Source organism: Leopardus geoffroyi, chromosome A2, assembly GCF_018350155.1.
Source record: "Leopardus geoffroyi isolate Oge1 chromosome A2, O.geoffroyi_Oge1_pat1.0, whole genome shotgun sequence".
NCBI lineage: Eukaryota > Metazoa > Chordata > Mammalia > Carnivora > Felidae > Leopardus > Leopardus geoffroyi.
The window spans coordinates 166,798,763-166,824,658 of NC_059331.1; the positions used below are offsets into that span (position 1 = coordinate 166,798,763).

At 59.8% G+C, this 25,896-nt stretch overlaps 1 protein-coding gene and 1 long non-coding RNA gene across 2 annotated transcripts; both read left to right on the top strand.

Moving 5' to 3' along the window:
* Window positions 1–553: 553 nt before the first annotated feature.
* EN2 (engrailed homeobox 2) lies at window positions 554–5,325 on the top strand. The gene is made up of 2 exons (XM_045496279.1): window positions 554–1,271; window positions 4,559–5,325. Exons 1-2 carry the CDS (start codon window positions 569–571, stop codon window positions 4,873–4,875), a joined length of 1,020 nt encoding a protein of 339 aa, XP_045352235.1. The 5' UTR covers window positions 554–568; the 3' UTR covers window positions 4,876–5,325.
* Window positions 5,326–12,679: 7,354 nt separating this feature from the next.
* Window positions 12,680–14,047, top strand: LOC123607720. Its single transcript, XR_006716868.1, has 2 exons — window positions 12,680–13,165; window positions 13,792–14,047. It is a non-coding gene; the product is annotated as an uncharacterized LOC123607720 (long non-coding RNA).
* The last annotated feature ends 11,849 nt before the right edge of the window (window positions 14,048–25,896 follow it).

Below are 25,896 nucleotides of genomic sequence, written 5' to 3' on the forward strand. Positions count from 1 at the left end.
CCGCACCCTCGAGGGCCGGCCGGGGCGCGCGGGCGGGGGCGGCCGGGCTGCGGCGGCGGCGGCGGCGGCGGCGGCGGCGGCCCGAGCGGGCCCGGGCGGGCGTGAGCGCGGGGGAGCGCGCTGCCTGCATGCGCGCAGCTCCGGCCCCAGCCCCGGGCGGCCGCGGCGGCAGCGCGGGAGCCGGAGGCAGCCGGCCGCGGAGAGGAGCGCGGAGCCCGGGAGGAGCCCCGGGTCCCCGCCGGACCTCTGTGACTGTCTAGCGCCCGGGTGCGCTGCAGAGACGAGGACCCGACCCTTTTGAATCTCCCGGCGTCTGGGCGCGGGGCGACTCTTGCTATTTTCTAAACTCAACTCGTGGATTGGAACGTGGCTCCGCTCCGAACGCGGCCGGTGACTCCTACGACCCCGGCCCTGGCCGCGGCCGCCACGCACGCCCTCGGAAGACTCGGCGGGGTAGGGGCGCGAGCCGGCCGCGAGTGTCTCCGTGCGCATCACGGGCGGGCCGAGGGCTGATTGGAGTGGGCGGGGGGGTCCCCGGAGAACCAATTTGGGATTTGTCGTGAACAGCATGGAGGAGAATGACCCCAAGCCCATCGAAGCGGCGGCGGCGGCGGCGGCGGCGGAGGGGCAGCGGCAGCCGGAATCCAGCCCCGGCGGCGGCTCCGGTGGCGGCGGCGGCGGCAGCGGCAGCCCGGGCGACGCGGACACTGGCCGCCGGCGGGCTCTGATGCTGCCCGCGGTCCTGCAGGCGCCGGGCAACCACCAGCACCCGCACCGCATCACCAACTTCTTCATCGACAACATCCTGCGGCCCGAGTTCGGCCGCAGAAAGGACGCGGGGACGTGCTGTGCCGGCGCGGGAGGAGGAAGAGGCGGTGGAGCCGGCGGCGAAGGCGGCGCGGGCGGCGCGGAAGGAGGAGGCGGTGGCGCGGGCGGCGCCGAGCAGCTCCTGGGGTCGGGCCGGGAGGCCCGGCAGAACGCGCCCGGGGCGCCCGGGGCGGGCGGGCCGCTTCCCGGCGGCGGCGGCGGTGACTCTCCGGGCGACGGGGAAGGCGGCTCCAAGACGCTCTCGCTGCACGGCGGCGCCAAGAAAGGCGGCGACGCCGGGGGCCCCCTGGACGGGGCGCTCAAGGCCCGCGGCTTGGGCGGCGGCGACCTGTCGGTGAGCTCGGACTCGGACAGCTCGCAGGCCAGCGCCAACCTGGGCGCGCAGCCCATGCTTTGGCCGGCCTGGGTCTACTGCACGCGCTACTCCGACCGGCCGTCTTCAGGTGAGCCCGCCGCGGGGAGGCCCGCGGGGTTGCGGGGCGGCGCTGGCGCGGGAACTTCCCCAGGGGGAGAAGACACCGGGACCCCCCCCCCCCCGCCGCGTCCCCGACACACACAAAGACGCACAAGCGGGGACATTGTGCGCGGCTGACGCCGGACCGGGCAGCGGCCGGGAGAAGGGGCACGATCGATTTCTTAGACAAGCGGAGGAGACAGGACCTTTCTCTCTCTCCCTCTCTCTCTCTCTCCTTGGGGCCACTCCTCGGAGTCCCTACCCACCCCTCCCCGGCTGGAGTTTATTCGGGAAGACTGGGGGTGGCCTCAAGGCTGGCCTAGAAGCTTGCACTCTTAACCCCTTCTCCGACCTTCCAACTCAGTCCAGACCCGGGACCCATGTGGCGCCCACCTCAGACCTAGACTCGCCCTACGACCCAGTTATCCCGGACCAAGCCGGGGAAGAAACAGCAAGGCTCCCGGCTCTTCCTTCCACCCTTGGGCCTGGGCTGAGGAGGGAGGAGCGGGGGACAGAGACCGGGACGGACACAGAGGCGCTCTTCGCCCGGTTTTAGGCACCCATCTTGATCACTGCTCGGAGAAGGAGGGAGGCCTGCAGTCCCCCAAAGAAAGGACCTGCTCCCAGAGGTTTCGTGGGGCAGCTCCCAGGCAGGAAAGCAGCAGATTTCGGCGGGGGGTGCGGTGGAGGGGCCCGCGGGTGTGTGCAGAGGTGCTGAGTGTATTTTTCATAGATCTGGATTTTGAAAAGCTACATCCGCGTCCTTGTGGAGATCATCAGTTGCATGAAATGCGGTCCTGGGCTTGCAAACCGCCATTAGGACGGACTCCATTTGTCCCTGAGCTGGTAGCCCAGACAGGACCCCTCTGCCCCCCTAACCCTCAACTGCCTTTGCGGGGGGGGGGGGGGTGGTTTACCCAGATCACCGCACAACCCAGTCACCCCTTGGCCGCCTTCCCGCAGAAATGTGTGTGTATATTTCTGATGAAATCCAAATTTCTCCGGCTAGACCTGAAATTTGCTCCATTGTTCTCGCCTCCCTCCTTTGTTAATATTTAATTAACATATAGGCTCACAAAGCGGCCGGCGAGGTGTCTCGGCCCCGCTTTGTGCAGCGACCGAGTCGCGGCCGCCCCAGGCCCCGCTGGCCCGCGGGAGCCCCGCAGCCCTGCCGGGCCCCAGTCGCTGGTCTTCTTGCACTCAAAACAAAACAAAACGAAACAACAACAACAACAACAACAAAAACCCATAAGGTAACATTGGTGTTTCTTGGCCTTTTACAAAGAAGCAACGCAGAGAGTTTTCTTGCCGAGCTTTGGTTCTGTCTCTGCGACTCTTTAAGTGTTTACGTTTTGAAAGAAAATCAAAGAGAGAACGAAACATTCTGATTTTAGGGAGATTTCCTTCCCGCACAATGGTGTGTATGTTTTTACCGGCTGGTTCGCGGGTGCAAGAGCCCCAGCACCGGAGGAGTTTGGAGGGTGGGGGGCGTGCTTCCCTGGGACGGTGGAGGCGGACAACCGCCGGCTCCTGGCGCAGGAGGCCGCGGTCGGCCCGAGCAGGTGCGGGGCCTCGCGAGGCCTCTCCGAGCCTTCGCCGAGCCCCTCGCGGGCGCCCCCGCAGCCTCCCGATCAAAGCCCGGCGGCCCGCGCGGAACCGGCGTCCTGGGCGAGCGCGCGGCGGCCACGGTGGGTGTGCGCGCGCGGGACGCGGGCGGGGGCGCGGGGGTGAGTGTGGGTTTGCTCTAGATTCTAGAAGGCCGGGGCTTTGAGCCGAACGGCCCTTGGCGCCCCCTCTCCCGCGCCGCGGCGGCCTCTGGCCGAGTTTGCCTCTCCCGGAGCGCACGGCCGCGTCCTCGGGCCTCGGCGCCGCTGGCTCTCCGGGGCCCGGGCGCGCTCTCCACCCTCCCGGGTCGGGACTGTGCGATCAAACCTCCCGACGGGATCCCTCCGCCGCCGCCGCGGCGCGGGGTGGCAGGGCTGTCCCCTGGCCCCCGCGGGACGGGCATGTGGGCTCAGGCGGCGACCCGGGGGTTTCGGCGGCTCGAGGGAGCCGGCAGGGGGTCCAGCCTCCCGCCGCGGGCGTCTGGGAAGGGGCCGCGGCCGGTGCTCCCCAAAGGTGGTTCCCTTCACGCACCAAGAAGCCCATACGTGCGGCCCGGACCCTCTCCCCCAACAGCCTTTGCGGCCTCGGCCTTCAAACACACCCTCGTGGGGCCGAACTTCTTGACAGAAACAAAAAGAAAGCGCTGGGTCCTGCTTGTGAGCGCTCCCCTCACAAGAGCCTTTTCAGATGGCCGGGTCCGAGAAACCTTGCACTGCCCCAAACCAACCTCCAGTGGTGCGGGGAGGGGGTCCCAGCGGCAGGAGACCCGCGTGGGGGTCAGAAGCCCGAACCCTCTGCACGAGGTCGGCTGGGCTCCCCTGTGGCCTCCAGTGAGGCAGCCCCAGTCTGGGGGAGCCGGGTCCCCTCTCCTGCACTGGGAGACTTGAGGGGGGGGGGTCGAGTGGCTCAGGGCGAGTGCCCCCTCTCTTCCAGAAAAGAAACAATGAACTTGGGCCCACAGGCCCAGTTAGGGGCGACCGAAAGGGGGCTAAGGTGGAGGCAGCCCGGGGGTTCCTCCTGTTCTCCAGAGTCTGTGGCCTCCTGGCTTCTCAGGCCCCTAGTACCTGAGGGGTACCCCCTGTGGGCATCTCGTGGGAATCCTGTCACTGTCCCCTGGGCTCCTCTTCCTGCTGCTCTGACTGCCCCTCCCCTCCCCTCCCCCAGCCTTTCTTCGTGGCCCCTCTCTTGGCACCTGCCTCCACTCTGTCCTCACTCCTGGATAGAACCTCAGAAAGGGATAGAAAAGGTCGTGCTAGGAAGTTTTGGATTTTTGCTTTCCTGCCGGAGTTTTCCTTGGAGACCTTCCCGTTTGTTTGTGTGTTTGTTTTTAAGTAAACTCTATGCCACATATGGGGCTTGAACTCAGGACCCAGGGATCAAGAGTCACGTGCACCCCTGGCTGAGCCAGCCGAGCGCCCCTGGCGACCCTTCCACTAAGCCTGTCCTTTACCCCCACTCACTCTCTCACACTTACACTTTTTTCAGCCTATCTTCTCGCTTTGGGGGGGGGGGGGACGGGTCCTGGAGGCTGTGTGGGTCCCAGCCCGGTCCCCAAGTCCCTCTGGGACTGGGTACTTTCCTCCCTCATCTCTTTGTCCCTCTGGCTCACTGAGGGGGCAGACAGGCCCCGAGACGTCCTAACCCTGTTCTCTGTCCACCGTGCCCACCCAGGTCCCAGGTCTCGCAAACCAAAGAAGAAGAACCCCAACAAAGAGGACAAGAGGCCGCGCACCGCCTTCACCGCCGAGCAGCTGCAGAGGCTCAAGGCCGAGTTCCAGACCAACAGGTACCTGACGGAGCAGCGACGCCAGAGCCTGGCGCAGGAGCTCAGCCTCAACGAGTCGCAGATCAAGATTTGGTTCCAGAACAAGCGTGCCAAGATCAAGAAGGCCACGGGCAACAAGAACACGCTGGCCGTGCACCTCATGGCACAGGGCCTGTACAACCACTCGACCACGGCCAAGGAGGGCAAGTCGGACAGCGAGTAGGGCGGGCGGGCGCGAGTCCAGTCTCAGGCCACGCTAAACAATGCAATAATTTAAAATCATAAAGGGCCAGTGTATAAAGATTATACCAGCATTAATAGTGAAAATATCGTGTATTCGCTACGGTTCTGCAATATTCTATGTATATATAATTTACAGGTGGTGTAAAATCCAAAATATCTGACTATAAAATATTTTTTTGAGTTTTTCTGTGTTTATGAGATTATGCTAATTTTATGATTTTTTTTTTTTTTTTTTTTTTGCGAAGGGGGGCTGCTTAGGGTTTCATCTTTTTTAATCCCCTAAGCTCCATGGTGGGACATCGGACACTTTTATTTTTTAATTTCAGAAGAAGAAAAAAAAAATTAAAACAACTTGCTAAAGTCCAAAGATTTTTATTGCTGCATTTCACACGACTGTGAACCGAATAAATAGCTCCTACTTGGTCTATGAGTTCTGCCACTTTGTTTGTGTGGGCTTGGTGAGGACAGCAGGAGGGTATGCAGCCCCCCCTGCCCTGCCCCGGGCTGGGGGGAGCACAGGGGCCCCCGCAGGAGCGCCCTGGGAAGCGGGCCCTTGGTGATGGGCAGCCCAGGCCCCAGCCTCACCAGGCTCCCCTCCTCCTGCCTTCCCTCCCTTTCCCCCTCCTCCTCTTCCTCCTCCTCCCCCTTCTCCTCCCCCTCCACCCCCTCCTCTCCCTCCTCCCCCTCCTCATCTTCCCCCCTTCCTCCTCCTCCCGCCTCCCCCCCCTCCTCCTCCCCCTCCCCCTCCTCCTCCTCCTCGCCAAGGCCTGGCCAGCACCTCTGTGTATGCTTCAGTCTCTGTCGTGTCGCTGTCCCCTATCCAGCCGCCCACTGCCAGAGCCAGCTCTCTTGCCTCCAGGCCCCACTTCGGGGACCCCTGGCCCAGCCTCTGGCCAGAGGCCCCTCGTCCCTCCAGGCCCAGGGAGTCTCCTGTGGTTCCATCAGCCACGCCAGGCGCTCGCTCGCGTGGGCCCCAGAAATGGCAGAGGTCTGCTGCCTCTGGGCGGGCACAGGGCTCCCGAGAGGGGAGTTGGTCTTTTCTTCCTTTCTGTTTGTTTTTTTCTTCCTTTCCTTTTTTTTTTTTTTTTAAGTGGCTGCTTCTGCTACGGAGAGCATTCTTTCAAGGTGCATATGCGCGTGTACATATCTATGCATTGCGTGTACACGTGCACGAGCGGGCCTGTGAGAGTCCAGTTTCCGAACGTGTGGCTACCTTGACTTTCAAAGGAACTCAGAATCCTCCAGGATCTAGAGGAAGGAAGAAAAATGTGTAAATAATCATTTCTTATCGCTTTTTGTCTTTTCTTGTTTTTTTTTTAATATACATTTTATTTTTTGACGGTGTGGTCCAGTGTAAATTAAATATATTCAATATATCCCCACCAAGTACATATATATAAACAAACACAGTATCTATATATATAACTCTGCACTGTCTTCTGTTTCGTGTATGGAAAAAGAATCGTGTCCAAATGTCCATGGGCAGCCGGGACGGCCCCGGGGGTGTGCCCGTGGCTGAGGCAGACCCACGGCTGGACCCCTGAGGACAGAGGGTGAACTTCTCTCTTTGCCTTAAACCTCTATTTCCCTGCGATACCACTTTTATTTTGTACATACTAGTGCAAACCTTTTTCAAAAGGAAACTATAAAAAGAAAAGCTGTAATTTAAAATTCTGTGAAATAACCAACTGCTGCTTAGGAAACTTCAATGAAATGATAATGCCTTTTTAGCAGGAAGCGAAGTTTTGGGGTTTTTATTTTTTTATTTCTTTTTTTTTTTTTTTCGTTTCTAAAACGTGCATTTTACAGTTCCGATATCAAATATTTATAACCTTATGAGAAATGAATGTTTCTATTTACAACTGTGGTTATCAGCATTGTGAACATTCCCCTTGCATTTTTTGTGTGTTCCAATTCTTGAAAGTTACATTAAATAAAAAACAAAAAAACTGCTTTATTGTAAAACATTGGATGTCCAAGGTGGAATGACTAGTTTTTCTAAGCCTGTTTCTAAGTCCAGCCCCACTGCCCTGGGCTACCTCCACAGCATTCAGGTACTCCTGGCCTTGGCCTCCGTCGAGCAGGGGGTACACATGCTGTCTTTGTAGCCAGAGGTACGATTTTTTTTTTTTTTAAACAATGAAGACACTCAGAATATCTCCTGTGTGAGTACAGAACCACCGATGTCCTCTGAGTACGTTGAATAATTGTTGAAAATCCCACAGAATGCGAATCCCACGAAAGGGACAGAGACGCTGGGCCCGTGGGGAGGGCTCTCCTCTTTTGTGTTTTGTTGTTTTTACTCCTGCCCCCTCCAAAGCAAAGGTCACGGACAACATCTCAGGACAGATGGGCTGGGCGGGGGGGTGGGGAAGGACAGGCTTTGCCCAAGCTGACCAGAGAGGTATCTGTCTGGGGTAGTGTTTTGCGGGGGGGTTGACGTCCAGGGCAGCCGGGCAGGGAGCGCTCCCTGTGAGCCCGGTTGATCTCTGTCCAAACTATCCCGGCCTGAAAAAGATGATTCTCCCAGTAAAAGAAACTCAGAGACTAGCGAGAACCGTCTGTTGCCAAAGGAGACTGGTTAGACGTTTTACGTTCACGTTGGCTTCCCAAGCAGAAGCTGGGCCTCCAGGCAGGAGAGTGGCCACTCCCGGGATTTGCACAGACACACTGAGTGAGAGAGAGCTGGGGGTCTCACCACAAAGCTCTGGAGCCCTGGCTGCCTCGTCCCAGGAGTGCCCCAGGGTCATCGCCAATGGGGCCCCATCACTCAGGCCATTCCAAGTGTCTCCCCCCTCCGCTGCACAGTTCTGAGGATTCTTTAGACTAAAAACTAAACAAAAATCATGGGCACACCTTCTGTTACCCGATTGGCTTCTCTCTCTTTTTAATAAAAAGACGGTACGACAACTTTAAGCAATCATTCTTGTTTTTTAATTTGTTCGCAAATCATAACATTGGTGAGGGGCAATGTATAGTTTTGTAAGGTAATGAGTTCCCCGTCCTCAGGGGAGTGCAAGCAAACATCAAGCCAGCAGTGGCATGAGGAGTTTTTCTTTTTTGTCTCTGATAGGGGATTGGACCGGATGAACCCCAGACCCTCGAAATGCTGAGATTCTGGTTTTGCTCCTATATTTATTACTTTTTTTTTTTTTTTAATTCAACATGCAACCTAAGTTCCAGACTCGCGGAGAGCCACTGTTGCATCAGCCAGCCCTCTCTCAGTGGCAAGTGGAGACCAGAGCCAGGCCTGCAGGCGAGGCGGTGCTCCTTTATGAACCCAGAGCCTGCGGGACTCCGGGCCCAGCGTGCCTTGCATCTGGACCGGGACCGAAGCCCCAGGAGGTGATGGAGCTGGACCGCTGCCAGACTGTCGCCCCTCCGGGAGGCCGGTTCCTTAAACGTTCTCCGGAGGAACGCCCGTTTATAAGGGAAGTCCTTGCTCCTTCCAGCCAATCGGCAGCCACCCCCCAGGCCTGGCTGTGCCCACAGCCCTCCATCGCCCGGCAGAGTCCAGGCAGGGGCCCGGGGGCCTCGCTGGGGGTGGGGATCGCTGCCTGCCGCCCCCCCCCCACACCCCAGCCCTGCCCGAGCAGAGGCTCCCGCGAGGGGTGCCCGACCGAGGGGCCTAGCAGGGCTCCCTGGGGCCCAGAGGCCCTTCCTCCTCCCTCTGCCAAAGGTGGTCAGATGAATAGGGTCGGACCCTCGGGTCTGCACGGGCCTGAGCGTCACGCAGGGTGGACCCGCCATGTGCTTTCTTCGGGGCAGACCGGGACGGAGCCACGCGGCTGTCGCCCGTCTAATCTCCAGGAGGACTCCGACTGTGGTTTTTGTCTTTTTCCTTGAGGGCAAAGGTGGAGCGGGCGGGGGCGTCTGGACCGCGCGGCGCAGGTGTGCGGGGCGCGGGGGCGCTCACCACCGACCGACGGCAGACCCTGGACGCGCACAGGCGCTCACGGCCGCGGGTTTGCGGGCTCTTGCTCCGCTACGAGCCGTCCTGCGTCCGCAGGAGTAACATCCGACCTCCGCGGTCACGGCCCGCCCCGGCAGCTCCCCAGGTGTCCCCCGCCCCCATCCCGGCTCGGCCGAAACCCGCAGCCTGCCGGGAGGAGGCGCGGCGCCCTGGGAGGTTAATGGAGACTGGCGACCTGGAGCTGTGTCGCGGCGCCACGCCCGCACCCCGACACCCGCTCCGCGCTCGCACGGCACCGCCACCCCCTCCCCCCGGGCCGGGACCCCCCTTTCCGCGCGTCTCCGGCCCAGGCGGGCGGAGCGCGAGGCTTTCTGCAGGCCTGGGCCGGGCGGCGTGCGGCGGGACGGAGCGTCGCGTCCCCCGGACCCCGCGGGCTGGCAGGACGCGGGTGGGGGCGACCCCTCGCGGGCCCGGCCTGGCGCGCGCGCGCGCGCGGGTGCGGGCGGCGGGAGCCCCTGGGTGCACGCAGGTCCGTGAACCCGGCCGCGTGAGCCCCACGTCCGCTGCTCACGGCGTTGTTAATGTCAGACACCCACGGAAAATAAAGGCCATTCTTGAAATCGCCCGAAATGTAATAATATTCATCAAAGTGGTTCCTAATTATGAGATTTAATCAAGCGTGGTCCGCTGCGCGGGCTTCGGCTGGTGAGGCTGATGACGGCGACAGAGTTACTAATATTGCTGTTGTTAGCAGCCCGGGTCTCAGCCCCCAGAGTGCCGCTTGCTTCTTCAGTTTGGGGGTTGGGGGAGCCCCACGATGGAGGAAGCGGGGCGGAACGACTCCGGAACGGGTGTGGCCCAAGCTCGCTGCCCTTGCCGACAGGCCCCAGGCCCGTGCAAGGCCTGCGCAACAGCTCGGGGAGGAGGTAGGGGGTCCCCTGTCTCCTAGGCCCCCCGTGTCCCCGAGGGACGCCAGGGCAAGTTTTCTGGGAAGGGGAACGTTAGGTCCGGGGCCCGGGACACCTCCCCCCCCCCCCCCCCCCCCACCCCCGTTGGCTGCTCCCTTTGCGGGGCTGAGCCCCGCGCTTTGCTCGGAGCAGAAACAAAGAGTAGCCAGATCTGCCTCCCGGGCCGCCTTTTCGCCCCCTCTGCCTGGAAGGCGTCCCAGAGAGGCTCCCCGCCCCCGTCCCGGGCCCCCGGAGACCCGGCAGGGCAGGGCAGGAGGGCCTAGGGCCTAGTGCGTTGCGCCGCTGCCCGGGCCTGCGGGGCGCCTTCTCCTGCGCGGAGGGACCCTGGCGCGGCCGGGGGTGCTCCGTGCGGCGAGGAGCGGTGGGGATCACCGCGTGCACGGACCGTCTGGAAGAGTCGGGGCGGGCCGCCGCTCATCCCCATCTGTCTTGGCCGCGCGGTCCGAGCGCGCGCTGCCTGCGGAAGGGGCCGCCCAGCGCCTTTCAGCCGCGCCTTCGGGGTTCTCTCCTCCCGCCAAGTCCTTTGTCTGGAAGGGGACTGTCAGCTCCGCCGCCTCCTCCTTCCCCCAACCTCTACCCCCTCCGCTAACTGCCCTTTCTTCCCTCCGCTTTTCTCTCCTCCTTGGATGGTTAATCACAGGCTCCAGCTGCCAAGCGCGGCGAGCAGTCGCTGCCCTGTTTCTGTGTCTGCGGCCCCTCCCAGCGCAGACCGGCCCGCTTCCCTCCAACCTCGCGGGGACCCCAGGCCCCTGCCCTCTGGCGTCATTTGGTGGCCCGGGGTGGGGGTGGGGGGACGCTGCCTCTGACTTTTCCCCTTTAGGCCAAAACTTTAGGTCCTCAGGTTTTTGGCAGCTTTACTCTCCATCAACTGATGTGGGCCCCCCCCCCCGGAATATGGCATTTCTTTGGGTTCAGGCAGTAGGCCACACGGCAGAATCCGGTGCCCTTGGCAGCATCCGACTCCTGCCAGGGCCAGCACCCTTTCTCTACCGCTGCCAGTAAGGTGCCCCCGCTGAACCGCTTCCGTCATGACCCACAAGTCTCAGATTGTATCTTCTGATGCTCAAACATCTGGATCAAAGATGGGAGACCTCAGCCCCTCGAATGAGTGGTGCCCATGCTGGCTTCCAAACACCTGCTGGTTGGGGGAGAGGAGAACGTGTACAGGGCAGCAGGCCCGGCTGGCTGTCAGGTGCCCAGGTCTGGGCGTGCACACCTCGGCTCAGGCAGTCCAGGGTGCACGGGTTTGTTTTTATTTTTTTTTTCTTGCGAACGCATAATATCACTCAGCACTGAAAGAAGTGTCCTACGGTGAAGGGAATTTTCCCAACTGCTCCCCCCACCCCAACCCCAGCCCATCTATTCATCTCTTCTATAGAAAGAAAATCTATCTAATGGGCTTCCCCATAGGGTTTCCCACGAGGGAAAATGAGCATAAAAGCCCCTGGCACGGAACGGGGCAGGGTGAGCGAGAGGGTGACTCATCACGGGGCAGGGACTGTGGCGCTGGGCTCGGGCTGTGCCCTCCACAGCTCAGTGCCCGTTGTTGGTAGAGCGCCTGGCCTTCCTGGATGCTACCACGCAATGCGGCCTCGCTTTAGTTGTCCGGGGAAAGGAAAAAAGGAGGAGGTCACGACTAGGACAGACAGTGTTCACACGGCTATACAAAGAGGAACCACGAGAGGAGCTGAGAACGACAGAGGAAATTCAGGATGCTGGTCCGCACTCCCCAGAAACACTACCCCCTTCTCTGGAGCACTGCTGGGTGTGCTTTGTTCCCGCCCGGCTGGGACACAGGCACACCCCTTCCCATCAGGATTTACCCCCACATGTTTCTTGACCGCAAAGTAGGGAAGATGCTCCGGTTTCCATAGAAGCCCGGTGACTTCACACGCCACGCGGCTCTCCGTTCCGATCCCGTAGTCACTGCGTTCAGCAGCATAGTCCCATCACCCTGACTCAGACTTGACTCCATGCACAGGACGCAGGCACCCCGCTGGACAGTGAGGGAGGCCAGAAGTCAGGCTGCACCTCGCACGCACGTGGGGCCCAGCCTGTGGTCAGGAGCCTCCCTGTGCCCCCCGCCCGCGCCCCCCGCGCACCCCCCTCCCCGTGGCTCTTCCTCCAAGCGTGAGTGGGCGTCCTGATGGCCTGATGAGCTATTTGGTCTAAAGTAACCCCTTTAAATTAATTGCTGTTCCTATAGCTAAAAGCATAACAGGCTTTGATTACATGCTAACCAGAATGAAACATAATCCTGAGTTAATTATGTGGGGATAATTTTATAATTGTATCATTCAATTTGAGAAGCAATGTGTTGTTAACCTCTCGTTTTGACAAGAGTGTTGATTCGAAACGAAAATGGTCATAAATCTGGACCTTGTAAAAGACCTCTCAGGGCTCCCCGTTTTCCCCACGTGGCAAAAGTGACTGTCAGCTCAACCCACCTCCAGTCCCTCCACCTGCCCCACGTCCCCCCAAGAAAGTGGAAAGCCCTGGCAAAGCTCAGACAAAGGGCCAGTCGGAGCCGAGCGTCTCCCACCGCTGACCTGCTCTCAAATGCTAAGGAAGTCCGTCCGCATTTCTATTCTGTCCAGCTCGTTTGTGGAAATAACACCCAACGTCCCTCACGTAGAACCCCCCCCCCCAAACCGAGAATGACCAGCTCTGAGACGCTCCAGCTGGGAGTGAATGGAGCCTGGAGCCCGGGGCTGGGGGCTGAGGTGAAGGTCAGACCCCAGCCGCCCCTGCAGTTGGCTCACTTCCTCTCCCAAACACTAGTGCTCTGGGAGGGGTGGCCCGTGTGGGGCCGGCAGGACCAGGGCTGGCTGTCACCGTCTCCCCTTCCTCCCCCTCCCTCCCCTCCCCCACCCCTAAGCCACCCGAAGGCGGCTCCGGTGGCGGTGGCTTGGGAGGCAAGGTCATTTAAGAGGTCCCCCGCTGGGATGTCCTCTCCAGGCCTGTTCTGCCAGCAGGCTGGCCTCTCCCGGGGCAGTTCGGGGAATCTGCAGAGGGCCGGAGGGCCCGAATCTCGGGTCTGGGTGGGGAGTGAAAGGGCTTGATACTTCTGGGGCCATCAAAGGTCAGCGAGACACATTCCCTCTGGGCACCGGGTGTGCCCTAGAATTCATTCGCCGCCGACTGCAGGGGCGAGTCACTGGTGACTCATCACCTGGAAGGGGGAAGGGCAGCTTTTCAGCCGTGGCGGGAGCGCGCTGGTGGGTTCGCGGCCCTCAGGAGACGGAACCAGCGTGTCGGGAGGATAAATACGATACAAACCGCTGGAGTCACAAGCCAAACGGCCCCCGAACCCAGCGCGGGCGTGACCATGGCCTTTGTGCCGGGAGCCGCGCAGAGCCGGCCCGCGTGGGGCACACGTTTGCACGCAGGTAGGCCCGTCTAGGGGGCACACAACCCAGGGGCGCGAGGGGCCGGGCAGCCCCTCCCTCCCCCCTACGGGGCTATTTCATCCCTACCTTTTTTTTTTTTTTTTTTTTTTTTTAATGCTTCCTGGTCTAACTTGAATATGCAATGAGGCGCCAGACCTTTGTGGCGGAAATATAATTAAACTGGTGGAAGATGTAAAAGAGCAAGAATGATGATGACACCAGGCCGATTTCACACTTGGCAGTCGGATGGCTGGGCCCAAGCCGCGCTCTCTCCACGCAAGGCAGATCAAAGTGCCCTGCCACTGCTAAAAAGGCAAAAGGGGACTTAGTATGCTAATCCCCAGGACAAATATATTTTAATCTTGTTAGAATACAAGTTAACGCTGCAGCTCAGTGGCTGAACTTGGTCAGACTGTAGAGATCCATTTTTATTTTAGCTGTGAATGAGGGGCAGACCGCCTGGCTTATTCATAGGTGGTGAAAGTAAATTTGCAAAACGAACCCCTCTTTGGGCTGCGGAGGGCATCCCCCTCACCTAGACCTTTCTCCGCTGGGTTGGGGGGGGGGGCGGGATTCTGGACGCTCCCGGGATGGGCTGATCCCCAGGCCTCCCTCTCTCTGCACAGGATCCTGCCGGCCGAGAAAGGAACGCCGCTCATTTGGTGGAGAAGAAACAGGGAAACTCTGAAATTAATTAAAAGATTCTCCAAAGCAATCCGTTTCCCTTTAGGCCCGAGGTATGACAACCAAGCCAATCCCTCCCTATCAGCCCCCTCACTTTAATTTTTACGATGTCAATTTTCATTACTATTAATTATTTGCCGAGCTCCAACTGTACATCCGGTGTTGCCCTGATTAACAAGAAGCTTGCGGGTGCTTGTGCCTCGGAGTCTCAGTCCCTGCTAGATGTGAACGCGTAAGGGGGGCTTGCGTGCATACGCAGGCAGGCAGTTATGCACCGAAGGAGAGAGACTAAGTCTGCAGAGCTCCCCCTCAAAGCAAACCATCAAGGTAAAATATCGTGGAGGCGTGTGGGAGTGAGAGAGAGAGAGAGAGAGAGAGGGAGCGGAGCGAGCACTCAACTGTAAGGTTACAGAAGGTTAAACTACCCTGCAGAACCTACCTGCTAAATATTGCTGATGGCAGCCATCTAAAAGGCAATTTCTGTCTTGCTGTTCTAGCGTGTGTTAGAATTCCCTCTGCCTGGGGCATAAAACCTGACTCCCGCTAAAGCCGGCATCGCGTCCCTGCATTCCAAAGACCCGCCTTGGCTGTCCGGATCCTGCTGACCCATAGCCTCCGCCCCCGGAACGCCCCGGTTTCCAGGACTTGGGAATGTCCGAGGCCATAATCCACACCCCCCCCCCCCCCCCAGTTTCCCTCCCGTGCACTGTAATTACTGTAAACAGCCCGTGGGTCCCAGCTCTCACCACCAGGGGAAGGGGGGCGGGGGGAAGCTCACTGTTCCGAGGCCAGAAACTCCAGAACAGGAATGTCCCAGGATGCTCCCTTCTTTCTCCGGCCAGGTCTCTCCTTCCCTCTCTGTTGTGTCCCTTAGCTAGTGGCCGCCTTAGAAGCAGTCTAGAACTTCCTTTGTGTTTCTTGCCCCAGCAGCCCTGCTTCCCAGACGTTCAGTCTGTTATATCCCTTCGGCCTTCAATAGGAACCCCAGCCAACCCTGACGGGGCTCCTAGTGTGCGCCCGTGGCTCAGTTTCCCAAGGCCACCATAGCAGAGAGCCACTCGCTGGGGGCTTAAAACAGCAGGAAGTTGTCGTCTCAGCTCTGGAGCCCGGAAGTCAGACACCAAGGCATCAGCAGGTCAGGTGGGCTCCTCCCGGGGCTCCGAGGGCAGAGCGACCTGGGCTCCTCCCGGGGCTCCGAGGGCAGAGCGGTCCCAGACCTCCTCCGGCCTCCCGTCCCACCTCTGTCTTCACGGCCCGCTGCTGCGTGCCTCTGTGTCCAAATCTCTCCCCCTTCTAAGACACGGGCCACAGAGAACTTAGGGCCCACCCTTCCCTCGACTGCATCTGGAGAGGGTCTGTTTCCAAACAAGGCCACAGTCACAGGTTCGTGCACGGACGTGGACGCAGCCGGTACAGCCAGGACGTGGCATTCGACGTAGATGGTCCTAAACTCTTGTGACATCACGCCTTGCGCCCTGGACCCTGCTCTTACCAGCACTTAGCGGTGAGGACCCCGGAGGTGAGACCCTCCCGGAGGGTGAGCGTGCTTTTGTTCTCGGCGTGACGCAGCCCTCCGGCTTCCTCTGCTGGTCTGTGGCACCGGTGACACGAGCCCTGACTTGGGTTGGGGCCTGGCCAGCCCGCATCCGTGTGACCCAGAGAGACACCGTCCCTCCCGTGAGACAATCATGAGAATGGCCTTCGTCATCCGCTTGGCCAGATGCAGGGCACAAGGCAGCTAGCTACGTGGTGATGCTCCCCCTTGCCCTCCGTGCCTTGACTTCCTCGTGTGAAACCGGGAGAGAGGGGGCGACAGAAGCCATCGCAGGGGCTGGCTGGGGGGGGGGGGGTGACCGACAGGGCAGGCGGGAGGCCTTTGGACCGCCAGCCCGGCACCGTGGGGAGCTCTCAGGAGGCGTCAGCAGAGGAGATTACGACTCAGCCTTCCCACTCCTCTTTGCCAAGGTTACCTTCGATGTTTTCATCCTAAGAGTCCAACTACGAAGTCCTGTGTGCCGCCCTCTGGGTTTTTCGGGTTCAGGTAAGTCGCAAGCGGTGTTCTAGGGTCCCCGGCTCTGTGAACAACAAGTGGAAGGGACCCGGGCTTCGGGACCAGCCGAGCCCGTCTGGGAGCTCCGGCAGATCCAGGCAAGTCCGTCGTCTCTGGGTGGCTTTTGGCGCGTATGGGCCCGGGGCCGACGAGGACTCCGCCACAGCCACCGCCTGGCCTCCCGGGGGCCCCGCCGGGTGCTCCAGAGCAAACCCCGGACCCTCGTTTGCCCGTCCTGTGTAAGCGAGTCCCGTTCCCGCAGAGCGGACAGAGAAGTGTGGGGCTGGCACGCTCAGAATGGCAGACGGCCGAGCGCCCGGGCGCAAGGCCCCCGACCGGACGCCTGTGGTTGGAGATTCTATTTCAGGCAGGGAGGGACGGGCGGCCGTTGTCCGGTCGGAGCCCTTGGGGAGAAGCGTCAGGTAGAGACCTGCTGTCCCACCTTCTCAGGGGCCTGGCGGCACGCCAGCCGCAAACGCACGTTGAAGGCACTGTCCCGGGTCGTCCGGCTTCCGTCCGCTCAGGGCCTGCCATTGCCCGCAGCGGGAAGGGCATGTCACCACTGTGGCAGACACGTGGGGCTCCCCGAACATTCCACGTGCACCCGCGTGCTCCCCAGCCTCCCCGGCAGGTAGGCTGGGGACACCAGATTGGCACTGACCAATGATCTTGGGGCAAAGTGGCCCACTTGGGCCCTTGGGTGCGAGGCCACTAAAAGCGGGCCTGGGTCCCCCCACATTCTTTCTGTTCTGCCTTCAGGGCTCTGGGCACCCAGGTTAGACCGTGATGTCACGGCGCGGTGAGGCCCGCGTCTGCCTGGGTCCCTAAATGGCCGTGTGGGACAGAGCTGCTGGCTCACCCTGGACGTATACATCACGACGTGACTCCAAAGCCCGCCGGTCCTGATGGAGGCGAGCCAGTCCCCCTGCCCTGGCCCTTCCACCCCCACTCTCGTCCTTTCTCACTTCAACCTCCAGGGGCCCAGACCCAGAGCAAGGAGGCAGACTGAGGCTCACACATGGGGCCCAGGGGGTCCCTGGGACGAGAAAGGGCACGCCCCTGTTGCTGTAACCACTTACTGCGTCTTTAATGAAAGGGCAAGAGGGCCCGTCTGAACATTTGCTGAGAAAGGAAGGAGCGGGGTGAAGGGGTGCGTTCAAAGCCGCCGAGCAGCACCACAGGCCTCCCGCCGTCCAGGACCCCATACAGCACGATGGGATATGTCGATAGTCGCACTATTCCTGGGGTCTCCTCGGGATGATGAAAATTCAAGACTGACGTCGTCAGTATTATTCCTATGCCCAGCCCTCTTTTATGACGGTTCTGGGCGACACTCGCCTAACTCAAATAAATGTACATTTTCTTTCTTTTTTTTTTTTTTATGTTTACATTTACTTATTTTTGAGAGACAGAGCACAAGCGGGGGAGGGGCAGAGAGAGAAGGAGACAGAGAATCGGAAGCAGGCTCCAGGCTCTGAGCCGTCAGCACAGAGCCTGACACGGGGCTCGAACCCACGAACCGGGAGATCATGACCCAAGCCCAAGTCGGTCACTTAACCATGTGAGCCACCCAGGCACCCCTAAATTTACATTTTCATCTCCTCTAGCTTCATAGGAGAAAATCCCACCTTTAAAACCACATGTTCGGGGGGCGCCTGGGTGGCGCAGTCGGTTAAGCGTCCGACTTCAGCCAGGTCACGATCTCGCGGTCCGTGAGTTCGAGCCCCGCGTCGGGCTCTGGGCTGATGGCTCAGAGCCTGGAGCCTGTTTCCGATTCTGTGTCTCCCTCTCTCTCTGCCCCTCCCCCGTTCATGCTCTGTCTCACTCTGTCCCAAAAATAAATAAACGTTGAAAAAAAAAAATTTTAAAACCACATGTTCGGGGCGCCTGGGTGGCTCAGTTGGTTCAAGCTCCGACTCTTGATTTCAGCTCAGGTCATGATCACATAGGTTTGTGGGTTCGAGCCCCGCATCAGGCTCTGTGCTGACAAGAGATTTTCTCTCTCCCTCTCTCTCTGTCCCTCCCCTGTTCAAGTTCTCTCTCTCAAAATAAATAAACATTAAGAAAACCAAAACCATGTGTTTAACCATATGCTATTGGTTGTCTTGTATGACCCCTTCACCCCAAAACACAGTGCTTGTTCTCTACCGAGAAGCGAACGCAGTGAGGGGTTTGTCTTCTCTTGCTTTTCAGGGAGCATCCACTGACCTACGTTGGAGTTTCCTGTTATTTGCTAGTACAGAGACAGAAGTGGTACACAGACAGGCCGCCACACACAGCCGAACAGGTTGTTCACTGTGCAAGGGCAGCCCCCTGAGATGGTTGAGCCGTTTGCCAGGCCCCATGTCTTGGCACAGGGCTGTATCCACCTTGAGGGAGGGGTGCATTTTTTAATTTTTTAAATGTTTATTTTGAAAGAGAGAGAGAGAGAGAGAGAGAGAGACCCAAGCAGGATCCATGCCACTGGTACAGAGCCTGATGTGGGGCTCAACCCCACAACCGTGAGAGCACGACCTAAGCCGAAAGCAGGAGTCGGACGCTTGGCGGACTGAGCCCCCCAGGCGCCCCTGTTTCTCGTTAGGTTGCCTCAACGTGCTGCCCGCTCACCGGGGTTCGGGCTCGACTGTCCACGGCGGCTCCCAGAGCAGAGGCTTTCTCGCACTTGCACACAGACCGCGGAAGCAGCCCCGCCAGAAAGGTTTGGGAGGCTCCCCAGGGAGGGGCCACCCACACGTCACCAAGACGTGAGCGCCCAACGTGGACAAGACAGAACTCAGAAACAAAAGCCACAGCAACACAAAGCCCTGCCGGGTACCTTGACCGTGGGGATCTCGTTCGGCGAGGCTCCACTCCCCTCTCCCCGCCTCCGCTCCTTGCATGGAGTGCTGTCCCCACCGCCTCCCACGTGCAACTCTGCTCAGGAACGCGTTCGCAGACGTCTTCGGCATCCCCGTGTGCCCTGCCGATCGGCCGTGAGGAGACGTGGCCGCGGGCAGCCCGGACTCCAGATGCACCCCTGCGCCCATCCTGAAGCACGGGGCCAGGGCCCATCCCTGCTGAGCCCAACAAGGGTTCTCCTGTAGACCCGTGAGTGGAAGGGATCTCACCCCTGCAAGCCGCCCCGGGGCTCCGCAGTGCCCAGCAGTGCTCCACGCACTACGTGGGGAACCGCTAACACTATTCTTTCTCTTTCTTTCTTTCTTTCTTTCTTTCTTTCTTTCTTTCTTTCTAATGTTTCTTTTTGAGAGAGAGAGAGAGAGACAGAATGTGAGCAGGGGAGGGTCAGAGAGAGGGAGACACAGAATCTGAAACAGGCTCCAGGCTCTGAGCTGTCTGCACAGAGCCCGACGTGGGGCTCGAACCCACGGACCGCGAGATCATGACCTGAGCCGAAGTCGGACGCTTAACCGACCGAGCCCCCCAGGCTATCCTTTCAAATGCCTTCTTTGCCCACATCTAGAATTTGGGGCTGGTTTTTTTGTTTTGATTTGTTTTGTTTTTGAGGGTTTTAAACACATTTCAGTGCAAGCCCACTTAAACAGGCCCCGTGTGTGACCCGGGCTGGCGTGGGACAGGGCGGCCCCAGGCGCTCTCAAGGGGCCGGTGGTTCAGGGGCAGGTCTGGACTGAGCGTCCAGCAAGCACTAGGCCCTGTGCTTGCTCCTGGCTCAGCGAGACCGGCGTCCCCGGAGGAGGTGGCTTGCATTGCATCGAACGTTGGCCACTACGCTGGCCGGGCTGATACTGGGGACGCCCCAGGACGGAACAGGAAGACTTTGGGCTACACAGGGCCATCCCGAATCTGTGTTTGCTCCGTTTCTTGGACGCCCAGACCGGAAAGGTGGGAACACGTCTCCCTCTCGCGTCTCTGCGTGCATAGTCCTGCCGGCAGGCCCTCCCAGCCATGCCCCTGTCTCTCCCTTGCTCTCCCCTCCCTCCCGATTCCTGGGCATCAGGCCCTCTCGCCAAGCTGTAACTGGCCTTTCCCCTCCAGCATGGGCTCCTGGGCCCCCGGCCTTCACCGCAGGGACAAGGGCTGGTGGTGGGATCTGGGGCACCGAGGCAGAGGCGAGAGGCGGGGCCCCCAGGTAGACCTGGGCCCGGGGACGTGGGGACCCTCATGTGCCCGTGCACGGACTCCTCCCTCTCAGAGAGGCACGGGGTGCCCGGCAGTGCCAAGGACAGCAGGGCCTCCTACAGGGTCATAAAGGCAACTCTCATGCTCGGGGCGAAGGGTTCCAGGGCTCATCCCGCTGCTTCTGGCGGTCAAAGCCCCGCCCCGGGGAGGAGCCTCTTCCTGACGGAGGGAAAGGACCAGAATGCTGAGAACCCGCCTGGCCCTGCAGGTAGGAGGCCCGACTGTGACGTGACCTCTGTCCTTGTTTAGAGAAGTTCTGGTCCTACCGGAGAGGCTACCCGGAGGCTGCTCTCTGACCCAGGAAATGGCAGACAGTGCTGGGGATGCTGGGGCCTCCTTCCTGCCGTGCCTGGACCCGATCATCTGAGGGGACAGTTCACATGGCGGTCTCCTCCTGTCCTCTGGCTGTGTCCCTCACACCCTGTTCGGGGCGGAAGGGTGTGCGTGTGGGCTCTGGGGAGAGCATGGTCTGTGTCTGAGCCAGCAGCTCGGGATGGGCCCCCGGCACCCCGACTATCTCAGGCGTGGGAGGGGCCGGGGAGGGTGCAGGGGCAGAGGTCGCCCTCCCAGACCTGAGTGCCGGAAGCCAGCCTGAAGCTTCCCTCCTGGAGGGGCAGGCAGACGGGGCCCAGGCCTTTGGGTCACATCCCGGGGGTGGAGGTCCACGGGGGCCACGAAAGAGGCTGTTGCCCGAATGTGCGAGGTCGGGTCGGGAGGTGGGAGATGTGTGCGTGCGGGCGTGCCCAGCAGACGCAGTTCACGCAGGAACGGGCGCGCGGAGGCTGGTTTCGGGTCGAACCAAGAGCGGGCACGAAGGGATAGCACTCCTACCCACTGAACTGCAGAGCCCTTGTGCAAGGGTGCGATGCAGAAGGGGCCACGGCGGGGGCGGCCGGGGTGAGAGGGCCGAGGGCCTCTGTAGAGTCTTGGGGTCAGACCCCAGCCGAGGGCCAGGTAGGCGGGCCAGGGAGGACAGCCTCAGCCCGCCGGTGGAGGCGGGTGGGCAGAGACCCCGACTCAAGGATCCAGGTGAGCCGAGGGTCCCCAGAGTAGAGTGAGGGGGGCCCCAGACCCTGCGAAGGGCAGACCGGCCCGTTTCCCCAGCGGCTTAGGCCTCTGGTGAGCACAGGGCAGGAGAGGACTGGCCGTGTGCCCCGAGGAAAGCTCATGTTCCCTGAGAGCCATCTGTGCACGCTGACCTGGGGGGCAGGTGTGCATATGTGTGCATATGTGTGGATGAGTGTGCATGTCTGTGCGTGCCCATGTGTGAGTGTGCAGGCTGTGTGTGCATGTGCACGAGTGTGCGTGTGTGTGCACATCGTGGGTGCGCATGCACGTGCGTGTGATCCCGTGTGTGCCTACAGGTGTGTGCATTGTGGGTGTGCATGCGTGCGTGTGTGATCCCGTGTGTACCTATGTGTGTGTGTGCATCGTGGGTGCTCACGTGTACATGTGTGTGTGATCCTATGCGTACCCATGTGTGCCTGTGAGTGTGCACACGTGTGTGCATGTGCGTTCGCACGTGTACTCTACAAGTCTACGTGTGTGCGTGCACACCGGCATGTCAGGTGCGTAAGGTGTATGTGAGGAGCGGTTTCTGTCTGTTGCTGGGTTTGGGACCAAATGCTATTGCTTTGGGGACCTGAAATCAAACCACGATATAGTAAACAGGAGAACAGAACCTCTTTCCCCACTAGATTTTTGGGGACTCATCGGGCGGCTGCTCAGAGCACCTGAGGTTAGATCCCCGCAGTCAGCCGGGTGTCAGGAGCACCTTGTTTCTGGGGGGAACCTATGACCCTCAGCCAGCAGGGCTGGGACGTTGGGATTGCTAACAGGGACCCGGGCATCCAAGGCGGGACGGCTGAGTGCACGCTGGCCAGGCTGGTGCCCCTGCCTGGCAGCCTGAAAGGGGACACCCACCTCTGAAGGAGAATCGGCAGCCCCACCCCCGGCTATGCCCACAGGGCATCCAACCTTGGGCAGGACAGACAAAATCAAACGCGGAAACGATCCTGAAAGGTAGAGAGTTCTGTTTTTTCCTCCAGCCCAAATTCGAATGGTCTCTCTTGGTCTGGTTGATTCCCATCAGCAGGAGGCCTTTTTAAACATCCAGGACATGCGGGACGCAGCACGACGGCTGCCGTCCTGTACCATCCGCTCGCGGAGAAATTAAACAATGGGAAGGCACGATGACGAATTAAGTAATGCCTTTAAATGCGGCGATCACAACCGCATCTCCAGATATCCACTTGTATAAACAGGACGCACTTCATTTCTCCAGCCTGTCGGAATTGCTCGACATAAAATGAATTAATAGTTGTGTCGGTTAAGACACTTTCAGTCACAAGGAACAGTAAAAGCCAACTCAACCCGGCTTAGACAGGCCCCACGGTTCCCAGGACGGTGGCATCAGGCAAGGCTTGACCAAGGCTTGTCAAAGTCACCGGGGCTGGTTTCCTTTGCCCTTCCCTTTACCGGGGAAGGTGTCAGCTTCGTTCCAAGCCTTCCTCCCTGCACGGCTACAAGTGGGCTTCCCGCAAAGACGGGGGACATGACCTTCCTCCTGCACGTTCATAAGGAAACTAAGCCCGGTCCGCGGTCCCATCCCAGAGAGAAGGGCGGAGAGGCCCAGGAAACGCGTCTCTGTTTGAGCCTCGCTGAGTTAAATCGGGTCATGTGATTTTCCTGAGCCAATGAGCAGGTGCTGTGCTGACTGGCCCGCCCAATCAGGGCCCTTCCTGGAGCTGGGGGCGGAGCCAATACTTCCCGGGGGTGGGGGGGGACCCAGTCGGGGTGGAGGCGGGAAGGCGGGGGTGGCACTGGATGGGTCCCACGGAAGGTGGGCGTCCTCCCTCCGCACCCCTCTCGCTCTGTAAACGGGCCTCGCCCCGCCCCAGGGAGACACAGCTCCTGCCCCAGGGGCGGGGTCCCGCCACTTTCCAGACCCCTTGGTTGTCGCTGCGCCCCTGCCCCGACCCTCGGCTGAGACCTGTTGGTTATTCTCCACTTGGGACATGTTAGTCTTCAAATAACTCCTCTCGGGCTTCCGCTGTCACCCTCTCCCCTCTGGTCTGTCCCTTCCCTCCTCCTCCAAGGCGAGCCCACACGCAGGGCCAGGGCCAGGCCTGAGCACCGTCTACAAGAGGTGACTTTCAGGGCTCCGCTGTCTTTTTGTCCAGCCATCCGCCCCTCCTTGAGCGGTGACCCAAGGACTCATGTCCCTAAGGCCCCATTTTCGTCCCAGGAAGAGAAAAGCCCCTTTACCGCCTGGGCTCCAGGTCGCTACCTGCCCAACACCAGCCTTTGGGCACAGATGGAATGAAAACGTGCTGACCCGTCAGATGTATCTGGTCAGGGCCTCATCCTCTGAGACGGACTGGGCCTTCCTTGGCTTTAGGAAGCCACCAGAACTTAACCATCCCCGTGGCCAGCTGGCCCACGTGAGCAGGACACCCAGGCTTCTCGCCGACCCCTCTCCCATCCTGGGTCTGACACTGTCCCTGCCGACTGGCCCACAGCACATTCTTCAGCTCCTTCTCCCACCATGGCCCCTCCCGCCGGTGGGGGGCGTCCCAGGCCGCTGTCTGCTTCGGCCACACGTCAGCTTGGATGGAAAGGTGAACAGGGGCTCAAGGAGGGGTCTTCCTGGGAGAGTTCCTCCAGCACTGCGGGTCACCCACCAGGTCCCCTGACCAAACAGGCTAACCTCAAGGCCGCGGGAGGGGGAGGCATGCATATGTGACATCATGCCAAGCAGACGTGTCCTTGTCACTGAGGCACAGGGAGGATGGAGAATTTGTCATCATTCAGCAAAAAGTGTTGGGTGACCAATCCAAAAGTAATTTCTTGGCTGTCGTATGAATTCCCAGGGGACATATTCACACAGTTGCTTGGAATGTGACAGCCTCAACACGGGCCAGTGGGAAGATAGCGAGACAGCCGGAGGGGCGGGGGAGGGGGGGTGGCCTCCTGGTGGTGAGGGAGGGGAGGGGCGAGGGTGTCCTGTCCTGTCCCATCTCCAAACTCTCCCTCCATTGGCTGCCTCTGGGGAGGCTGCACAGCAGGGTGGCCGGGAGCAGGACTCTGCGCTTGGATCCCCAGTTGACCACTGCCCAGCCATGTGAGCATGAGAAAGTCTCTCGGCCTATCTGTGCCTCAGTTTCCCTGTCTCTGGTGCTCCCCGCATTAGGCTGTCAGAAGATCATCTCCACCCCCAGGTCACACACCTGGACACTCCTGCTTGCCTTGCCTGTTCCGAGTCACCCACGCTGAGAGCCCCGTCCGGGACCTCTCGCCTGCGACCAAGGGTCAGCGGCCGAAGGCCCTTGTGCCCCCCACAACGACCTCACAGCAGCGTGCAGACCTCAGGCTGGGCAGCTGTCCGTCTGGTCCTCCGCTCTGGCCAGGCTGGTCTTCTGGCTGTGGCAGTGACTCTCCACCTTTTCAGGTAAAAGGCTCTCTTTTTAACATCTAAAGATGGACTTGGAGGGGCACCTGGGTGGCTCAGTCGGTTGAGCGTCCGACTTCGGCTCAGGTCATGATCTCACAGCTCGTGAGTTCGAGCCCCGTGTCGGGCTCTGTGCTGACAGCTCAAGAGCCTGGAGCCTGCTTTGGATTCTGTATCTCCCTCTCTCTGCCCCTTCCCTGCTCACACTCTGTCTCTCTCTCTCTCTCTCTCTCTCTCTCTGTCAAAAATAAATAAACATCAAAAATGGACTTGGAGATCCATGACCTGATGGCAATTACGGCTTTAGCACTTTCTGAGAAAACATACAAAACCCCAAAAACTTTGCATCTGTCGGTCACATTAGCACCCACACAGGTCTGAGACATAATCTATGTATATGTGTATGTATGTATACACACAAATACACACATTCAAAAATACAGATACCCGCAAATGTATCTTTATGTAAATATGCATACCCCCAAGTATGTATTTATAAACACAGAAACACCCACAAATACATACTTATGCAAATGCATACACATACCACTATTTACATAAACATATACACCCACAAATATTTACACAAACACACACACCCACGCATATTTACATCAACAGATACACCCACACATATTTACATAAACACATACACCCACACATATTTACATAAGCATATACTCCCACAAATATACACGTAAAGGTAGGTTGCTGTAACAAAGAGGCCCCAAATACAGTGTATTCTGCTGAGAAGACAGAAGTTTACGTTTCTCCGACTGGCACGCTTCTGCAGTGAGCAGGCCCGGCCGGTGGGGCGGCTCTGTGCCAAGGGATCATCTGGAAACCCACGATCCTCCCGGCTGCCGTCCTCCAGAACTCTCCACGGTGGCGAAAACGTTCTGCTCGTGCACCTTCCCACTAGTACGGCGGCCACTAGCCCACGTGGCCGTCGCGCTCTCGCGACGCGGCCGGTGCAGCTGGGAAGTGGGGCGCAGTTTCCCTGAATCTCGGCTCGCTTAGATGAGGTGCCACGGCAGCCGCGAGGCGGGGCCTGCGGGACAAGGTGGGGTTGTCGCAAGGCACACGATGTGAGGCCTGGTACGTGGGTGGGGAGACAAACATGGAAACAAATACTCCGAGGACAACACGCAGTTTTCCGGCCGTCACCGATGGGTACGGATGCCCCTGAGAGGAACGCCGAGAGCACATTTGGGGATGTGGATGGAAACGTGGTGCCCCCCACCCCCAGATAGCATCGGGGGCTCCGCGCTCTGTGGCCGATGGCGCCCCAACCACCAAACCGCAAACTCGTCTGGACAAACCGTGCGTTCGGTGTGAGTGGCGCTCCAGACGATATGTGCCTCGTTCTGCCATTGGAAGATGCAAAGGTGGGTCCCCCCTGCAATGCCT

Bases quoted from the DNA above. Each gene is read 5' to 3' on its own strand.
- EN2 (XM_045496279.1), top strand. From the start codon at position 569: ATGGAGGAGAATGACCCCAAGCCCATCGAAGCGGCGGCGGCGGCGGCG. The intron at 1,272-4,558 runs GTGAGCCCGCCG...GTGCCCACCCAG, and splicing joins CTCCGACCGGCCGTCTTCAG to GTCCCAGGTCTCGCAAACCA.